This window comes from Hetaerina americana, unplaced genomic scaffold (genome assembly GCF_022747635.1).
Source record: "Hetaerina americana unplaced genomic scaffold, ioHetAmer1.1.p SCAF_2, whole genome shotgun sequence".
Lineage (NCBI taxonomy): Eukaryota > Metazoa > Arthropoda > Insecta > Odonata > Calopterygidae > Hetaerina > Hetaerina americana.
Genome location: NW_027286763.1, coordinates 71,295,985 through 71,315,804, shown reverse-complemented (window position 1 = coordinate 71,315,804; position 19,820 = coordinate 71,295,985). Strand labels below are relative to the sequence as shown.

General features: G+C 35.0%; 1 protein-coding gene across 2 annotated transcripts in view; it reads right to left on the bottom strand.

Annotated features, from left to right (window-relative positions):
- LOC139687904 (uncharacterized) overlaps positions 1-19,512 on the bottom strand; it is a 50,606-nt gene extending 31,094 nt beyond the window's left edge. Inside the window, exons 1-6 of one of the 2 annotated variants that reach the window (XM_071585237.1) lie at positions 19,388-19,512; positions 18,824-19,101; positions 18,436-18,620; positions 14,070-14,143; positions 10,439-10,622; positions 7,773-7,864 (exon numbers count right to left, since the gene is read on the bottom strand). In XM_071585237.1, the coding sequence (XP_071441338.1) occupies positions 7,773-7,864; positions 10,439-10,622; positions 14,070-14,143; positions 18,436-18,620; positions 18,824-18,938 (650 nt within the window). In that variant the 5' untranslated portion in view covers positions 18,939-19,101; positions 19,388-19,512. The remainder of the gene's footprint in view (positions 1-7,772; positions 7,865-10,438; positions 10,623-14,069; positions 14,144-18,435; positions 18,621-18,823; positions 19,102-19,387) is intronic. The other variant, XM_071585238.1, reaches the window with a different exon arrangement.
- Between the last annotated feature and the right edge of the window lie 308 nt (positions 19,513-19,820).

Here is a 19,820-nt window from a genome sequence, read left to right as displayed (position 1 = left end):
TTCAATGGACTACATTTAAGTGAATCACTGAAGGAAAAATATTGGAAAATTTTCAGTCCAAAGCAAACATTTTTCAAAAGTTGAATTAAGAGGTGATAAAAATGAGATAATAATACATCACTAGATCATCATCCATGCAACTGGTCATTAACATTTGACATAAGGCACCTTTAATGATTTGTCTATGACGTGTTTTTCATAAAGATTAAGAATACCACCTGTGATTTCAGCAGATTGTAGATGACCTTCGAAAATAGTGCACAACAGTATAAGCTTTTAAAGCAACCCCACATAAAACAAACACCTTTAGCCTCACACTAGTTCCTTATTTAGCTTCCTGAATATTCTACTCTCTATGTACACCACCTACAATGTGAAATCAGATTTCATGGCTAAAAATATGGCAAAGTGATATTTTTATGAAAAATAAAAACTCAAACATTTTTAACAACGTCGCCTGAAGGGTCTAGGTGTATTCTGTGGTGTCACTGTGCTGCATCTGGACCATACATCCCTTCCTTGCCTTTGTCTTTACTTGGCAATTCCCTATTTCCAGCTCCTCTGCTTGAGAGGAAATAAAAATAACTAAAGGATTATACTTTGAAACAGGATGTTCCTGAAAAGCTAAAAATTATCCCATTGAAAACTAAAAACCTGCCTTGACACAATAAATTTTAACAGCAAACTTTCCAATACTATTAGTGACATTCCTTGGATCTCCAAGGTGTTATTGAATGACCCACATATTACTGCCAACCATCACAAGCTCTCTTCCCCTTTGCTATATATCACTCTGTAACTATTCCTCCAGTAATCTCCACTATCCTTCCATTTCACCTCGCACAGCCCATAGCATATACAGGGTACGGAGGTCAAATCCGGACAAATTTAACTTTTGTTCAAAAGCAAATGCATTAAAAAAATACAAATGAAAATCCTTCTACATACAAGTAGTGGTATCTATCAAGAGTAACATCATTCAATGTAATCCCCTTCAGCTGCAATGACTGTCTCCATCTCATCCTGAATCGATCGCGCACACTCTTTAAAACAGCACTGTCCATATTCGCAAAAGCTGCTATGATAGCGGTGCTAAGAGATGCAACATTAGGGTGCCTTGTCTTATTGGTAACTCTTTTGACTATGCTGCAAACATAATAGTCAAGGGGGTTCAAGCCTGGGCTATTCGGGGCCAGAACTCCTTTGACCAGGACATGTCAATGTTCTCTGAGAGCCAGTTTTGGACTGAATGGCTCGTATGAGCTGTTGCACCGTCCTGTTGAAAGATATTGTCTCCCCAAGGCCAGTTCCCATCCATGGTTTCACAATATTCTTTCAAATTTGCAGATAGACTTCTTTTATGATAGTTCGTCCCTTTACAAAGAAATGTGGGGGCATGATATCACCCTCACTGGACAACACCTAGGACATGAACACTAGCCAGAAATGTTGAGCAAAAATCAGGACGTCCTCGGGGTTGTGGGCGAGCCAGCAATCATTTCTGCAGTTGATCATCACATTAATGGTGAAAATATTTTCATCAGAAAACAATCTGATTTTCCCCAAAGCTTCATTTTTTTATAGAACACAATAACAGGTTATCAGGCACAATGTTTGCTCGCTAAAATTCAATTCTGATGCTAATTTCCTCAGCCCCGGGTCCTCTGAATTCACCACCTGAGCCTTCTTGACGACTGCTACAGTTTGTGACATGCGTTTCCTCAGCGTGTTACTGAAACCTTCCCCAAACTTCTCCGAAACATTATACTTAGCCATAATATCGTAAACAGTTGATCTGGGGTTCCCCAAGAATAGAACTATTTCCCTTAGCGAGCACTAAATTATAGCGGCTCTTCGATTGTACTCCGCACTTGTACGTAACATCTCGGCCATTTTAGGGAATGACTGTTTACTAGATGCTTATTGGTTTCAAGAACGCCAATTACGACCTCCATTGGAACTACAATATGGTGGGAAATTCAAATTTAAATTTTTTCGGAGATAACCGCTGCACCCAGTATGCATGTAATTTTATCTTAAATTATAGAGCTTATCAATATGAATGGAACTGCCCACCTACTGCCAAGTGAAAAATGACATTAGTTAAAGTGTACCATATGCGCAAAATCATTAAAGCTTAAATTAAAAAAAAATTAAAACATAGATATGGAATTGTGGCAAATTAAAATGCTGGAAAATAGATCAATAAATAATTGTTCATATAGAAGGTACAACCCTCAAAAAGCAAATCAGTAGATTTCTATAGGTGCATACTTCATAAGGTAATTAGATATCACACCATAAACACAGAAATTATGGGACCCTGAGTTTGATTCTAACTATCAAGAAAATGCCAGGTTCATCTCTTTCACTGAAACAAAAACTTAAGGTTTAGTTAATTATGATAAGATCTTAATGAATACAAGATTGATATCTTTAAACATTATTCATATGATGTTGTTGGGGTGAAATAAATATTTTTTTTTTAACCCCCAAGAAGCAACAAGAACATTTTGGAGATTATTATTTGAACATTGGTTAATCCTAAGGCTTCCGCGACATCTGTTTGATGATTTCATTCTTCTTTCGGGAATTTCCGTCACGTAGGTGAGTTGATCGACAACTTTTTTGCCTCCAGGACTGGGGGCGTAACAGTTATCCATCAACTCACCTACATGACGGAAATTCTCAAAAGAAGAATTAATTCATTGAACATTGGTTCTTTGATCACTGCCAGGATTAAATTTGGCGCAACCTAAGATAATTTTTTTAATACTTTCTAAGTTAAATCATTATTTGTTATAAAGCTGTTAAATTTGTGAAACAACTTTTCCCAGTTGGAAATATAAGTATATGACACTGTTGGCTTCATCATGAGTCTAGTGCTACAATACTAATAGGTAATTTTAAACTCATACAAGTCACTTCTATTTATTTCAAATTTGAGCCAGAACAGAGCATGCATATAATTGGGACATAAGGCTCGCAAAGAGAATTTGCACTTCCACTGAGCCACAATCTGATGTCAAAAATACCATAGGTATTTCTTTTAATTTTTCTATCTTAATTTCCTCAATTAGTAGCATCGCCTTCATGAAACATTAGAAGGTATTTGTCTAATGTGCGCTTAGATTTTTAAGGACAGTATGCAGCTTACAAAATACCTGAATCACTTGTCCTAACCATAAATATGTGAATGACAGTAATTCATGGATGTAAGGAATACATTGTACAGAAATGGTACATTTAAAAATAAAAACAATTTCTATCGAATGCTTTTGTCACAGGTTAGCTCACTGGACGTTAAATGGAAAAATATTTGTTTCACCACTTCCCATCAGCTTTACACACGAGGGCTTCAGACCTCCAAAGGCAGGTTTGAAAATGCCTTTAAAATATTTGTAAGTTCTTTTTGTCCCTTAATGAAAAATTTATCTTGATCTAACTTGTTATATGTATTAAATCATTTACCATGATACATACCATTAATAAGAATCAGGCAGAACTCCACTTCATGACAATTCAAATTCACTCTGAGAATCAGAGCAGTTTCAATCTAAGTTCATCATCGGCTTCATTTCAGATATGTTTCCAGTCAGGTGATTTTCCTAATACATAATGATAGTTATTTGGGTATATTTCTCCAAAAACCCCTCAGTATTCAAATACAAGGTTTCCCTAAGAAAATTACACATATTTTGACTTATGCCCTTCTCAGCCACATTACCCAGCTAATTTGAGCAACTTTTGGTTTAACCCAAGACCAAATATGCTCTCTTGTATTAAGCTTGAAATGAATTGTTGGCAACCAAACTAACTCAACATTTGGTTGAACATCTTTTGCCAAATAATCAGGATTTTTTCTGAGGAGTACCAAACCTTTCCTGCCTGAATCGAATTTCTTTTACTAATTTTGGCAGTCTGATCATTAATTTGATTTAATTAAGCCATTTGTAGGGTTTACACCTATAATTAATTACTTCACAAGGTGGTAAGTGCTTGTCTATCTTTTAAATTTTTCACCTGAAAAAAAATAGTAATAATAGGAAATTATGCTTTACTAAACTAAGGGCAAGGAACTCTAAAAAAAACTCAAATGAAGGGCAATAGCATACAAAAACCCAGTAGGTGGTAGACGATTCAAACATGTTGAATGTCACTTGAAATTGGACCTGATACAAGGCTATGCACTGTCAGTTAGACCTTGACAATGGACTGCAAAAGGTTAAAACATTGTTTAGCATGAGAAAAAAGATCTACTCTGGTTAAACATTTGAGATTAGTTACATTAGGAGGACCAATTAGATTTCTTTATTCTAGCCAGAACATAATCTAAACCTTTTCCCATGCTATTGGTGGATTTCTTTCTATCGAGGCCTATTATTTTGTGATACAGGGCTAGATCAATAACTATTGCCGAATTAAATGGGAGGATTTAATAACTTCCTGGAGCCTAATTCAAAATGTAGTACATTATACCTATCTATTAACTAACAAAGCAGAGTTAGAATTCTTTGAAAAAATCATCTTTACTTCCAATGCACGAAATATTTCCTAGTTTTTCAGCATCAGATGGGGTCTTGAAAGCACCTTACCAAACAAATGACTTGAAATGTCCACAATACTGATCGCAATTACACTGCAACACATCAGTAAGAAACATAACAGTTTCAGGTTTAACTTAGTGGAATTCCTTCATTATGAGGGTAAAAAAGAAACTAGTGGAAGTGTTAAGTTTCTTTTTTATCCTCACATCAGTAAGAATTAATTGCAATATATAATTTATGATACAGGGTCCATTAAATAAGTATCGGGACTGGTTCCAAAAATCAAAATTTATAAAAGTTATCATTACAATCACTTAATAATCTTGAAAATACATTCCTCCTGCATCGATACACTTAGTTCAGCGCATCTGCCACTTGTCAAAAGCCCGCTGGAAGTCAGTTTCCAGAATACTGTTGAGAGCCTTTGTTGTCGCCACTTGAACCGCCTCGATAGTGTCAAACCGCTATCCTTTGAGCTCCTTTTGAGCTGTCCTTTGAGGCAATAACTTTGTCGAGAAAATCTTCATCTTCCTGGATGTGGTCCAAAATTTCTCGCTAAATTTCCACCCACGACAGTTTTTGTTCCTTGCTCAAGACTTTCTGCACCAGCTTCGCACACACTTTCCTCATTGCAAAATCCTCTGTTACAATGGTGTGGACGGTTCCGACCGAAAGACTGGTTTCCTCATTGATAAGGGCTATGGTTAAATGGCTGTCAGAGTCCAAAGCGTTTTTCACTTTGGCCACCTGAGCATCGGTTTGAGCAGTCATCGGGCATCCGACACGGTGCTCATCTTCGACAAACTACCGGCCTTCCTTAAACATTGTGGGCCACTCAAAAACTCTTGTGTAGCTTAAGGCATCATCACCAAAAGCCTGTTTAATCAGTTCAAGGGTCTCTGATGTGGATTTCCTTAGTTTAACGCAAAACTTCACAGCGTAGCTTAGCTCGACGGTGCGCTCCATGCTTGCGCGACAACACCACAAACAATCACACGTCACAAAAATCCACCTCCTGTCTCAATGCATGCCCGGAGGTGACTGAAATTAAGTGTGCCTGAGTGGTGGGGGACCCCTGTACTGAGCCAACTGGTCAGACTCTCATCCACCACTCCGATACAGCTACAGCAAACCAGTCCTAATACTTAATGAATGTATGTGACAACAACACGCCTCAGTACAAAATATTTTGTCACCCTTCAAGTTAATGAATTGTTCTTGATAATGTGGGCCAAGAAACAGCAAAAGTTCATCAATATTTCCATGACTTCTTTTGTAATTTCTTGAAGCTATTAAAAAGTGGGTGTCTCAAAGTTTGGAATTGACACAATCAGAAAGTTAGACATCATTTTTCCAGTTTTCTGCTTTAGGTTATTGATGGTTGGAAATATTTTATTGATTTAAAATTTATGTGAAGTAAGTTGAATTAATCCAATGGCAAATTGATTCTTGGACATCACACATTCAGGCACAGCTTCTTGAGCTGAATGGATGCTTCATCCTTTATGTTTTCCAAATCTGTATAATTTATTTTATAAACTTTAATGCCTAAACCCTGAGACATAGTTTTATAAACTGGGTAGTTATAGTTGCATTTCTTAGCTCCCATCTTATAGAAACTAAGTGTACTTATTGCCATCCTTACCTATCAGCATGGGAGGCACCTTCATGATGAATGCACAATTTAAGCATGCAAGGTAGAAATAAGACTGTAGGTATTAAGAAAACGACACCCTTCAAAATCCTCCCTACCCACCTTAAAGTGCAAGGGTCCTTGTCAGTGTAAGTGAAAGCACACACTATCACTATAATTTCAAAGAACAATATAACTCTACTTATACACAATATAACACTAGAACTGTAGTGATAAGACTACAACCTGAAACCCAATGATGTCACACATATTTCCAACCTGTATTAGCCAGTTTATTTCTTGTATCATTAGAAATAAATCTATTCCACAAAACCAACAACTTCAAAATAAATAAAGATAATCAGTAATTCCAATCCTAGTTTGATTTAAGGCAACCCTCTATTCTACTCTATCCAGTGTTAGTTTCCTCACCTCCTGATAACTTCTCTTTTTTGAGTCCTTAATTTGCCTGATATACTTGTTTCTTAGTCTTCTTCATGAGATCTTTCTCCCCAACTCCATCTCATATTTATGTTTCTAACTAACCCATTGTTCCTTAAGATCTGTCCAATCCATCAAGTTATTCTTGGCTACAGAGTTCTCCATATTTTCATTCCTCTTCTACTTACTTCTACGTACTTACTCATTCTTCACTTTATCTGTCCAATTAACCTTCAGCATTCTTCTCCAGTGCCAAGTTTCAAAGGCTTCTGTTCACTGCTGATCCATTTGTTCAATGTTCTATATCTCTGATCCGTAAGAGTGCCATGCTTCATACGTTTAAAAGCACAGTTTCCTTCTTTGTAAATTTCAGTTCTTTGAACACAGTAGCTGCATCTTTTCCTTGAAGGCTTTCTTACCCTGAGCTACTCTTCACTTGATGTTGGTCAAACATGGTACATTCAAAGTTATACAGCTGCCCAGGTAGGTAAGGAATCCCCCTTTCTCTACTTTCATTCCTCAAATTGTGATAATCCACCAAATAGATAAATAAAGATATAACCTTGAAGAATTAAAAGAACAATGGCAATGGACAGAGGAACATTGTGTTCTAATATGTAAGCCATCTAAGGACCTGTATTCATAAATGTAGTGCAACTCCAATTTTGGTGCTGCTTATCAGAGCTCAAAATTTAGGCTCATTGTTATTTCTCATTCTGATAATATGAGTTGAATAACATTGAAAAAAAGCATACTTGTAACAATTTAACTCATGACTGAAACAAGCTATAAGGAAAAAGTTATTACATTGAATTCAGCTCGGACATTTTATAGAAAATGAGCACCAAACTTAGGATCACAAAATTTTTGCATTTACAGTAGAATTATTGATTAAATAAACACCATGAACAGTGAATATGAATAATTTCAACACACATTAAAATTTGGAGACATTTCGGCTTTTTAAATATGAATTAATCTTGAATTTCAGCCTCCAAGTCAAAATTAATTTTTAAAATCAAAGTAAACTCAAATTATAAAAAAATAGAACCTTACAACACAATTAAATGTAGTTAATAATTTATAAACTAAAAGAAAATGCATCAGGAACACAAAATTTTCAAGGAGAGAGGCTAAAATCCCACACTTACATGACAATGGACTTCTTAAACAATGGACAATCAAGAGTAAACGTCTCGTACTCTCCTCCTTCGCCACAGACATTTAACCCGTATTTTTCTTTCTGTAAAAGAAACCCACCATCTCACCATCTACAATGGCACCATAGACGCTCATGCAATGATGAACTATTTGTCATAAATTGTAAAAGCCAACGCAGAACAAATTGCTAAGTGGCTCAATCATATGCATGGATTGACATAAAAATGGAAACCTCACAACAATTAAACAAAAGAACTTAATTAATTAATAATACATTATTCAAAGCCTAAAAAGTGAGAACATTGTGGATAGCACTTATGGGTAGTTTCAGGCATTGCAATATAAAATGCACATCAATTAAGAAACCAAATCCATTACAGCATTACAATGCAGCATTAATGGACAACTTAAAAAATAGATTTCATGATCGAAAAAAAATTGTTAAAGCGATTTACAAAAGTTTTAATATCTCCATGCTCTACTTGAACATGCAAATCTTACTTTAAGTTTAGCAGAGCTGTCAATTGAAAGGCATTTTTAAAATGCAATGGAAAACTGTTATGAAAGTTGCTGATATTGAATTTCCATTAATCTTAGGGACTAAATTCTTCAACATGTTTTATGCCTTTAATCACTTGAAGCACGACTGAAAATAGAACTGTTGGCAAATGATAATTCATGGATGGCAAGGGTTAAACATGCAGCTGATATCATAGGTATGATAATTTAATCTTGCAAGTGTTTGAACCTATAAATACTTTCACTCAGATATATTACGATCTAAAATATTTAGATCATTCATTTTTTGCTTAAAATAAGAAATTACATATGTGTAGATAGAACCATAAGCTAAATACTAATACACTTTTAAAATATTCATTGCAATTAAACTAAAATCCCTTCAAAACACAAGGAAAAAATTATGCACCTTTCATATTGTAATAAACATCCATTATCCATATGAGCTCCTCATCTCATTTAGACATAATTTTAAAAGTTGATGTATTGCGTGAGGAGTAAACAGGATATTTGAAAACACTTGTTTTACACTTTTCTTCCCTAAATTAAAATATAACTTATTCATTCAAAGTAAAGGGTTATTCCCATTAAATAAATAAATTCAATATTTGCTATTGCTGTGAATTTCACATTTTCTACTATTAATAAGGACTTACTTCTTTATTGATTAAATGATTATATTAGTTGTTAATTTTAAATGTGCAGTGCACTTAATTTTAAGGCGACTTAATTTTGTGATTATGATAGAACCAATGTATTGTTTATACACGATGACAATCGGTTAATGTTATATTATTTCTCTTTATTGATGATGACATCATTAAAGTAACAGGCATTAAAAACATAGTGCATTCTGTTTCACTTTTGTGGGACCTAACAGTTTACAAACGAGATCCAGGTGAGTATTCAGAAGTATTTTTAGACTGTGACATCAAAAATAATATTTGTTATACATAACACCATTGGTTCAAGAAAGCCTTATTTATATTATAAATTAGAGGATTATGTAAGTTACAGATATTTTAGATATTAGTTGATTTGCAAATATAACTTCATATTCCTGGATACTCAATATAATTTCTTTCTCAATTCTGAAATGTACATTCAGGAATCACACCTAATCAGGATAAATTATACTGACAAAATGTAATAATCCATGCATATGGCTTTGCTATAATGAATAATGAGCTATCAGTTACAATTTATTACCTAAAATTTCAATTACAAAGATATTGGAAAGAAATAGAAATCAATGAAGTAGCATTATGAAACAAACAATGACAGAGAAAACAGCAGTGTCACATCAACCATCTTGAAAGCCATTAAAGCACTACTCTTCCATTTTCCCCTTCTTTGTCAGCTACCTTTCCCTAGATTAAAATAATAGAATTGTTGTGGGTACTTTTCAAGACCATAAATTGAAACCTAGATGTGTTACTGCGAAAAGCCACATCATACATTACTGGTGCTGTTACACTCATTTTGTATTAGTTGCGATTACATTATTTAAATCACCAGATTATCATACACCTAAATAAATAGAAAAATACCAAAGTATTCCATTGAGATCATAATAATATTCATTAACAAAGATAAATGTGAAAAACTTTAATGAATTGATGCTGGATTACCATTTTTTCCCCAAGGATTTTAAGCACCTGTTTACTGTAAGCATACATGTGTGGCATGCCTGCATCAAAGGAGCAGGCATTGGTAGAAGGTACAACGAAAGAAGAATTCAATAAGATTGTTTAGACATGTGCAGCAGAATATGTTGGAAAAAGAGCCAAGAAGTTTGAAACTAGAGGAAAAAAAAAGACCCAAGCTAAAGCGTACTAGGTGGAAGATGATAGAGGGAAGGGAGATAGAGAAGAGAGAAAGTGCCAGAGAGGCAAAAATGTATAAGGATTAAACCTGGAGTAACCCCGGGCAACTGCCTTACTTATTCATCCCATAATCCAGCCCTAGTCAGGAGTGGCTGATGAGTTAACTTATCATTATCAATAAAATTTTACATCACAAAATAACTTTACTATTAGGAAAGAAGTCTAGGATATTCATGAGGAGGATAAATTTACATGAATGCCTGTCATATAAAAATATATCTTAAAATATTAAATTTTAAAAATGAGTTCACCATTTTGAGCAGGTGGGGTTGCATTTGTCCAAGTGTCTTTCCTAAATGCAAACTAGGATCCAGGCCAAGGGAAGCCACTTTGATGATAATTGCATCCACTTTACAGTCAATCATCTCTTGCAGTAGCTCGGTTTGGTCTCTCCGCCACAAGTATGAGAGAACAACAAGGCCTAACCTATTACAACTAAATGAATAAATTTATGCAATACTTGTAAATGCATCATTTTTGCTATTGTAAAGGTTAGCACACACACGTGAAAATTATTCCCATTGCATAACAATACTTGGATAAAGCTCTTAAATTTAAATAAAGAATAAGACATGCATACCAGTCATCACTTCACATTTGGTAAGATGACAGACGATATTTTAACTTATCTCTTCTGCCAATTTTAAAACGATAGAAACATGAACACTAAGTGCCTGGATGACATCAGAGGGTAAACATTGACTGAAGGACCTTTATATGAAATTGTGCTCACATGGCTATTCTATTTTAACATTGTGCAAACAACCATTCAGCATTGCCCATTGAGAAATGCTAGTGGGTGCTGAACTAAGCAGTCCCGATTGGCAACAAGAGGAATTAAAATGACAAGCTTTGCATCAAGAAATAATGAAATATTCATTGGTTAATGAGGTCAATATTATTGAAGGATAAAATTACTTCAAGAGAATTTTTATCATGCTGATTAAACAATCAATCCTACCTCTCAAACAGAGAGCAAACCATTGCCATTGATCCTCATTTCCCAGTAAAAATCATTTTTCAGCCTTTAAAAAAAGACTGCTATATCAAATGGCACAGGCCTTAAAAAACTAGTACCCTTTGGTTATTAAACCTTGTGTTGTGCTGACAACTAAGTGGACCTGGATTGTGACCATGGATTTTTTTTTGTACATTTTCAATATCATTAGCCATAATCGAATGTCCTTTCTAGTCGAGTTACTGATAATGGCTCTAGAAAGGTTTTACCTAATGCTTTATTGTAGCTCTGGGAATTTTGGAATAATGGAGTCCATGTCATGAAATTTTATGAACTAACTTTTACCAGTATTACGAAAGAAAATGAGAGGTATGACAGTGTTTGCAAATCTGATATAATGTATGCTTGGCTTGTATATATGAGGCTTGTTTATGTGATATCGTACAAATTTGGAGGAAAACATTGAACCAATCATTGAAAGCAAAATCTTTTCTTTGTCAAAATGCACAAAAAAACAATTAAAAAATCCAGGAAAAGTGTTCCTAAATGTCCCAAAAACCATGAAATGAGGAATAAATACTGCACAACAGAAACATTTAATAAAAAATATACCTGGGAAACTATTTATTTGAAATCATTTTGAGTTTTTATTATTGATCCTGTGTACAGTTCACCAATTTTACCCTCTCTCTGTATCCTTACACTTTCCTTTCAATCATATTTCTTTTGCATTTTACTTACTCCCCTTAGTTTATTACTCAGCTTTCTGTACTTTTTTCTTCCCAGTTCTAAGCATATGTTCTCCTATTTACTTATACCATCCCTTTACTGGCCACCTATTATTAAACCAATGGTTTCCTAATACTTTTTTATTTACCATTTATATTGTTTTGTTGTTGCTTTCGCTATCCATATTTTAAGAAATTTCTACTTTTCCCCCCCTTCATCTAGCTCCTGTTCCTCATTCAGGATTTTATGAATTGCAGCCTGTTTTTTTACCTTTTTATCCCAGTGACAGCTTAAGACTTTCATTTTTTCATCCATCTTCCCTTTTTAACCCACTTGAATTTAATGTTACAATTCATGAGCACTTAAGTATGACCTCTAATAAAGCCCTGGAGAGCATGTATTATGAAACTAAAACTGTTCCCAGCCATAGCATGACCTAAATTATACGTCTCTCATTAACTCCCAGTATTTTCCAAATGTACCTAACTTTACGTTTACATCAGGTTTTAGTTAGAACAGAGCTGTCTTTCCACCAAAAAAACTGTTTTCTCTCCACATTTATTCCTTTTCCTTTAACCATAGCCCCTCTACCTCACTCTCATCTCTCCCTTTACCTACACTTGGATTCAGATTCTCTATCACTACAAAGTGTACCCTCGAGTTCAACTATGAATCAACCCACAATCATTTACTGAAGTTGCTTGCAATTACTTTTTATGTCTTCTTCCCAATGACCATCCATCAGCCTTAATTAAGTATGATCTTTTTAGTGAGGCAACATGAAATTCTGTAAAACTTACAAATAACCAAATTTTCTAGGAGTGCTTTTATCCCTAATAATGACAATCCATCACTTAAGGCACTGTTCCACACATCTTCCTAAAATTTTATCGATATTAATGCTACCCTTTGCTGACCCTCATTTCTATAACCATAGCCCCTCTACCTCACTCTCATCTCTCCCTTTACCTACACTTGGATTCAGATTCTCTATCACTACAAAGTGTACCCTCGAGTTCAACTATGAATCAACCCACAATCATTTACTGAAGTTGCTTGCAATTACTTTTTATGTCTTCTTCCCAATGACCATCCATCAGCCTTAATTAAGTATGATCTTTTTAGTGAGGCAACATGAAATTCTGTAAAACTTACAAATAACCAAATTTTCTAGGAGTGCTTTTATCCCTAATAATGACAATCCATCACTTAAGGCACTGTTCCACACATCTTCCTAAAATTTTATCGATATTAATGCTACCCTTTGCTGACCCTCATTTCTATAACCATAGCCCCTCTACCTCACTCTCATCTCTCCCTTTACCTACACTTGGATTCAGATTCTCTATCACTACAAAGTGTACCCTCGAGTTCAACTATGAATCAACCCACAATCATTTACTGAAGTTGCTTGCAATTACTTTTTATGTCTTCTTCCCAATGACCATCCATCAGCCTTAATTAAGTATGATCTTTTTAGTGAGGCAACATGAAATTCTGTAAAACTTACAAATAACCAAATTTTCTAGGAGTGCTTTTATCCCTAATAATGACAATCCATCACTTAAGGCACTGTTCCACACATCTTCCTAAAATTTTATCGATATTAATGCTACCCTTTGCTGACCCTCATTTCTTTCTCTGCATATTATTTTGTTACTGTCACTTTAACAATTCCTTATTTCTTTCCAGTTCATCTCTAACAGTCCTATCATATCAATCTTCCGCTGATATATACTTGAAAGATAAGAGACAAAATTATTTTCATGTGAGAAGAAGTGTTTTGGGGACTGAAAAAATTGAGGGAATCGATAATGAGTTACATGAACATGACACAAACAAATTGATGAAAAACTATTATTACACCTCTCTTCTGGATAAAGAATCTATTCATACAATATTTTCACTGTAAATTCATAGGAACTGATCTTAAATGTGCAGATTTAAACCAGAAAAAAAAAACAAATTGAGTAGTTTCAGGCATATGGTGTAGGGAATTTGAACATAATAAAGAACAGATAGTAACAATTTTCCACTAGTTAACTTTAATTGTACAACCAGGTTTTGAAGTATGACATTATCTCCAGGATGAAAATTGTCGCTACCTGTTCTTTATTCAGAAAAAAAAAACATTTTACACATTTTAAACTTTCTTTAGGTGTCTATATTATCAAGTAATGCTACTTTAAACTCACACATTTTCCACTCGGACACGCTGGTAGTCAGAGAGTATTGCCCCAACCGCCACTGCATCAATATCAACTTCATCCTGAAAATGCATTCCTGCATTATTAAATGGAGATTTTGCATCATAGCAGGATCTGCTGCATCTTGAACACTTTCACTTCAGTTTTTGCATCTGCTAAAATCCACCAAATAGATGTAAAGAAAGAAAAACCCATGTTTCAAGCACAGCAGCTGGCAGAAGCCACAAACACCACCTTTTAACATTACTTTACTCCTGGCATCAAGGTTTGAATGTAACTTTTATTTTCACTGCTTAGGAGCTACACAGTAAATGCAATGAGTGAACCATTTCATCTGCTCTTGATAAGATTATACAATTTGTAGCACGTTTGCCCCCAAAAAGAGAGTTTGACCAAATTTTTCACTCGATTGACTTCAGCCTCAAATGGTGTCAAGATAAGGTTTTATGAGCCAGAATCTGATTATATATTCAAAATAACTTGTTTAAATCAAAATAACCTCCAATGAAATTGATGAATACATACTTTGATACAATCTATTCACAATGACCTGGCCCACACACAGTTGGCTATTGAGCAGGTGGGCCTCATCTGCCTCAGATAATAAGAGAGGTAATACTTTCTTGGAGGTGAGACCATGTCAAATCAAAGAAAAGAGTACAGAGGTAGGGAAGGTATGGAGGATGGTTTCCTTATCCCCACTAAGTGCCTACGCAATTCACTGCATGCGATGGGCAGCTTCCTACACTGTTTTTGCCCAAATCAATCTCAGTGACAGGTGCATGGCTAGATTACATGTATGTCTCAAACCTTCCCCTAAATTGCAATTTTTACTCCTTTCATATGACGTCTCTGACCAGATATCATGAATTGACATGTGAAAGTTTACGACCCATGCAGTATGTCATACTTAGTGGGATGAATTTAATACTCTTTATTATAGTGGCTACTTCTTTCCCTGATTCCCATTCCAGACATTTTCCTGATGAACTTGATACCTTTTATCCTGGTTTTTCTCCTGATTTTTTTAAAAATCCATTTAAGTATTTTTATGGTGATAACTCTTCATCAGTTTTCATGCAAAAGGTATAACTTAAGATGGATTTACTATAGTTTAGATTAATGCAAGGGTCTACACACATGATGCTATTTTGTATTTTTTAGTACTCTCCACCCCACTGCTAGAGTGTGTGGCAAGGGGTGATTACACACCAGACTAATCTTGACCAGAATATTTTTACCCCTACCGTGGTTAGAAAATGTTATTCTGATCCCTTATCGTTCATGGAAAAAATGGCATCTTGAATCTATTAGTCCAACACTTAATTTCTCTAATTTTATTGATATCTTGCCTACCGTAGTATAATAGGGGTAATAATACATTTTCAACATCATTGCTAAAAGACATCCTTTCAATTTATGCAAGAGATTCAATCTGTAATTTAACCTTCGCTCCATGAGTGATTCCCAGCCTAGCTCCTTTAATATATTGGATATACTAATAAGTTTATTATGACAATATTTTACATATCTAGCTCCTCTATGCTGCATGCGATCCAATTTGGCAATCCCTCCAACTTTAGGAGTATCCCATATACTGGCAGCATATTCTAAATGTGGCCTAACCAGCGTAAGATAACATTTCTCTTCCACCTTGTCATCATATTTCCCCAACACTCTTCCAAAAAATCTTACTTTTGTTAGCTTGTCCAAATATTCTCTATACGTGTTTCACCCAGGATAGGTCGTGAGTGAGGGTAATACCTAAGTATTTAGTTAGTCCGAGTCTACATATTCCGTTTCAGTGTTCCTGATGCATTATGCATTTGGGAGGGAATCGCTCTTTTTCAAAATTGATTACGGAGTAATTAACGTAAAGTAGGAATAAGAGAGGTCTAATAACAATTCCCAGGGGAACACCTGAAGAAACTTCTACTGCATTTGAGCTAACTCCATCTATTACTACTCTTGGCACCCGACCATTAAGACTATTAAGTTTTTAACCTAACCCAGGATATTTTTATCAATGCCATAAAGGTACTTCTAGCTTTGTGAGTAGTTTACTATGAGATAATATATCGAAAGCTTTCTAAAAATCTAGAAAAATCACGTACACTGGAACATTACTCTCTCTCGAAATAAGAATTTCATGAACAAAAAGCACAAGTTGTATCTTGCAGGATCTGCCATTTTGGTAACTCGGCTGCTTTTTCAGCAATAACTCCTGAAAATCGAGGTGTCTCATGGTCGAACTAGCAACTAGTATGTGCCAGCACAAAATGATCTCACCATTAAAATGAGACTCATTATCACTGGAAATCCTAATGCCCATAATCTTCATTTGAACATTAAATTCCAGACCATTTTGAAAATGTCAGTTCTTTCACCTTTTATTTGCTACCTTTTTAACAAATTGAGTCATTCCTGACTGTTCCAAATGAGTAGCCAACACCTCTTTATGAACAAAACAGCCATTAAACCTTTAGAAACAACTCTCATATGCTAATTGATTCATGACGAACAGTAATTTTGAGGTTAATTTCTATTGCCGAATTAATTTTCTAGCATTCCCACCCAATACATTTTCATACATAACACAGTCACAAATTTAACTGAACCCCTAAGCATGGTTCTCTGGGCATGGCGTGATACGTTGCAGTCAGCAGGCCTCATTTGCGGATTGACATATGCCATACATACTTCTCCGCTCTGTCGGTTCCAACTTTTTTCTGCAACGCCATCAAATTTTTTAAATATCTATGGTTGCCCTTGGCATCTTAGGTCTTCCTAATCTTTATGTTTTGACTACATGAAAAGGCACCCTATAAGGAAGATAAATCTAGGAAGTCCGTCCTTATGAGGTAAGCAAGTTTTTTGCATTTAGGCTTTGTCCTCAGGTCCTGTCTTTTTTGCTTGATATGATCACCCTATAAAATTTCTCAGGAACCATTCATGCATCATTCTTGTTTTTTGTTTCGTCAGAACAGTTGAGAGGGCAAACGGTCTCACCACCGTCTAGTCTCAGTTGTTAGATTGCTTTCTTGAAAAAGAGAAGTAAAAAAGCTTAGTGTATATCACTCAATGGATTCCAAGAGGGATAAGCTTTTTTTTGAGTGAAGATGAAATAGAGAATTTAGTAGCAGATTTGGACATAGAAAGTGAAGTGAGCATTGTATCTGAGAGTGCAAGTTCAAGTGAGGAAGTTTGGTCAAGGGACACTTTGTTGGAAAGATACCCCTGACCAAGCCTCAAAGAAGAAGTCAAGTTGCTCCGCATGGGGTAAAGGGAGGTATACAGTGTACTGGTGCCCCGACTGCAATGCAGGCCTATGTTTAGAGGATTGTTTCAAATTATATCACACAAAACTGAACTTAAAGAATGGAGGTTTCAAACTTAAAGGTGAATAAGGAAGTGAAAAAATGAAATATTACATACATAAAATTTTTACTAAATAGAATAAGCAATTTAACATATAGTTAATTTTTTTGAAAATTTATGAACAAATATTTTAAAATAAGTCGATTATTTTCTGCGATGCTGCAGACAGAGAGGTTTAAAAGAAATTAAATACCATGCAGAGGGCCCAAGCATTCAAATTCCTATGCTGGCTTGAAGTGCTAATTTCACCTATACATGTGAATAATTACAACTATTGCCAATTGTTTTGTGTTTCATTCCTTATATCTGTTATATTGGTCCCTGGGGAAATATATATATTACTTTTAGCACTAGAGGTATTATTGGAATATGAAGTGGAACTTATGAACAATGGAACTATGGAACATATGGAACTTATGAACTATGTACATTCAATTTACCCTCCCACACTACATTAATTGAAGGAAAACCATACACCAAACTTGGATATAATAGACCAAAAAGCTAAAAGAAACACTTTTTCAATTAGTAAAGAAAAGGGATGAAAATGTTATAGGGTTATGGCTTATGCTACATTACAGAGCAAGCACTTCTTGTTAATTTTATCTTGAAAATTGGCTCGAGAATGTTAATGGAACTAGGTAAAACTACTGTACAATTAAAATAATTACGTTAAGTTACATTAAGCTTTAGGAAAACTCACTGCACACAGCATAGGAATTATCTAACACAATAATTCATTTTGTTTTGGTTATATAATTAAAGGAATACAATGACTGAGGACTGCACTGGGCAACTCAGCATCTGTTAAAAATAATACCAATTAAAAAGGAGTGATGCTGTTTATAAGGTTTGTGCCGTGAGGATCGTAACAATACTTGTTAAACAAAATACTATGGACGGTTGATCTAATACTGTCATCCCCTTCTGAGCAAAGCTGTCTTTAGGCAAAAGGGGCAGAGTTAATTTGACTTACCTTCACTTGCTTTAACAGATGATATAAATCCTCAACTTCATCTTCCAGTGTAGGCGTGTATATACATCCCTGATGAACAGCCAAACCTTGAGTTATTCTTCGAAAAAGAGGCAAATCAACAGCTTCAGCAAACATATCAATGCCATGATGACCTACAGTCTGATACATATAACTGTCTAGTTCATCTGCTAAGGGAGAGAAAGTGAACATATCATATATAATGCACGCGCACACGAAAGGTAATCGCATTCAGGTTTTGCTGAGAGCTCTGGGTTTCAATCGAAAAAACAACGATTTTCATATCTATATGATAATATTTCAGTTATGCAATGAGAATAAATTAAAATAGGCTTTCATCAGTTCACAAGGTAAAAATATATTACTCTACCTTTATTTTCCGGACACAAGTTAGCAAGTGCCACTACATCATGCCCTGCCGCAGCACACTGCATCATGTTGTAACAACTGTCTTTCCCCCCACTTATTAGTGCAACCACTCGCATTTTGTTTGAGGTACAATTCAGCACTGATTGCAGAATGCACCACCGGTCACGAGTCAATTGCTTTCATCTGTCGTGATTCCCCACATGAATGCCTCATAACATCCTCATTGCTATTATTTAAGCAATAATGCACCGTTTCGCATTAGTCTTTGGATATATTTACCTAGAGACGAATGGAATACTTATCATTGTTTCTATCTCGTCACTCACACTTATTTGTCCACACTATTATGAGGTTTGCGATTGAAATGCAAAAGGCACTCGAATTTTTAATCATAACCTCCTGAATCAGCACGATAAATTACGGTTAACCACACAAAATTAAATATTATAACGAGAAACTAAGTTCTTAGTTATATGTCATTTCCATTTCACCGCAAAATCCAGAAAAAGGCATTGATAAAAGTCAATTATTCTTAGAATAGTTATATTTAAAGTGCAAAACCTACTATGTGTAGTCAAGCAGGTTGTCGTCAATGTTATTCTTAATTTCGCCAACACAGACGACACTACCGCTATGAATAATAATGTATCATTTATGGACCGTGTCCTCCAGCTCACAGGCTATTCTGTTCAACTCGAATCTAATCTCAAGACATATTCGACCGTGATCGCTACTTCAAACACCACCTATTGGCCAAAAAGGATAGCTCCATCCTCCGACTGTGTTGCTGAGTTATTAAATTTCCTCAATTTTATGTATCAAAATTAAATACAAAAATAAGTTAATTATATATAATTAAAAAATAATTAATATCATCTCAAATTTAATTTTTTATTAAAATGTATCTTATTTATTTTAGCACATTTGTATAACCATCGTCCAAAGTTTAGCAACATAGTTGGTTAATTTGAATAAACATTCGCCTATTAAATTAATAC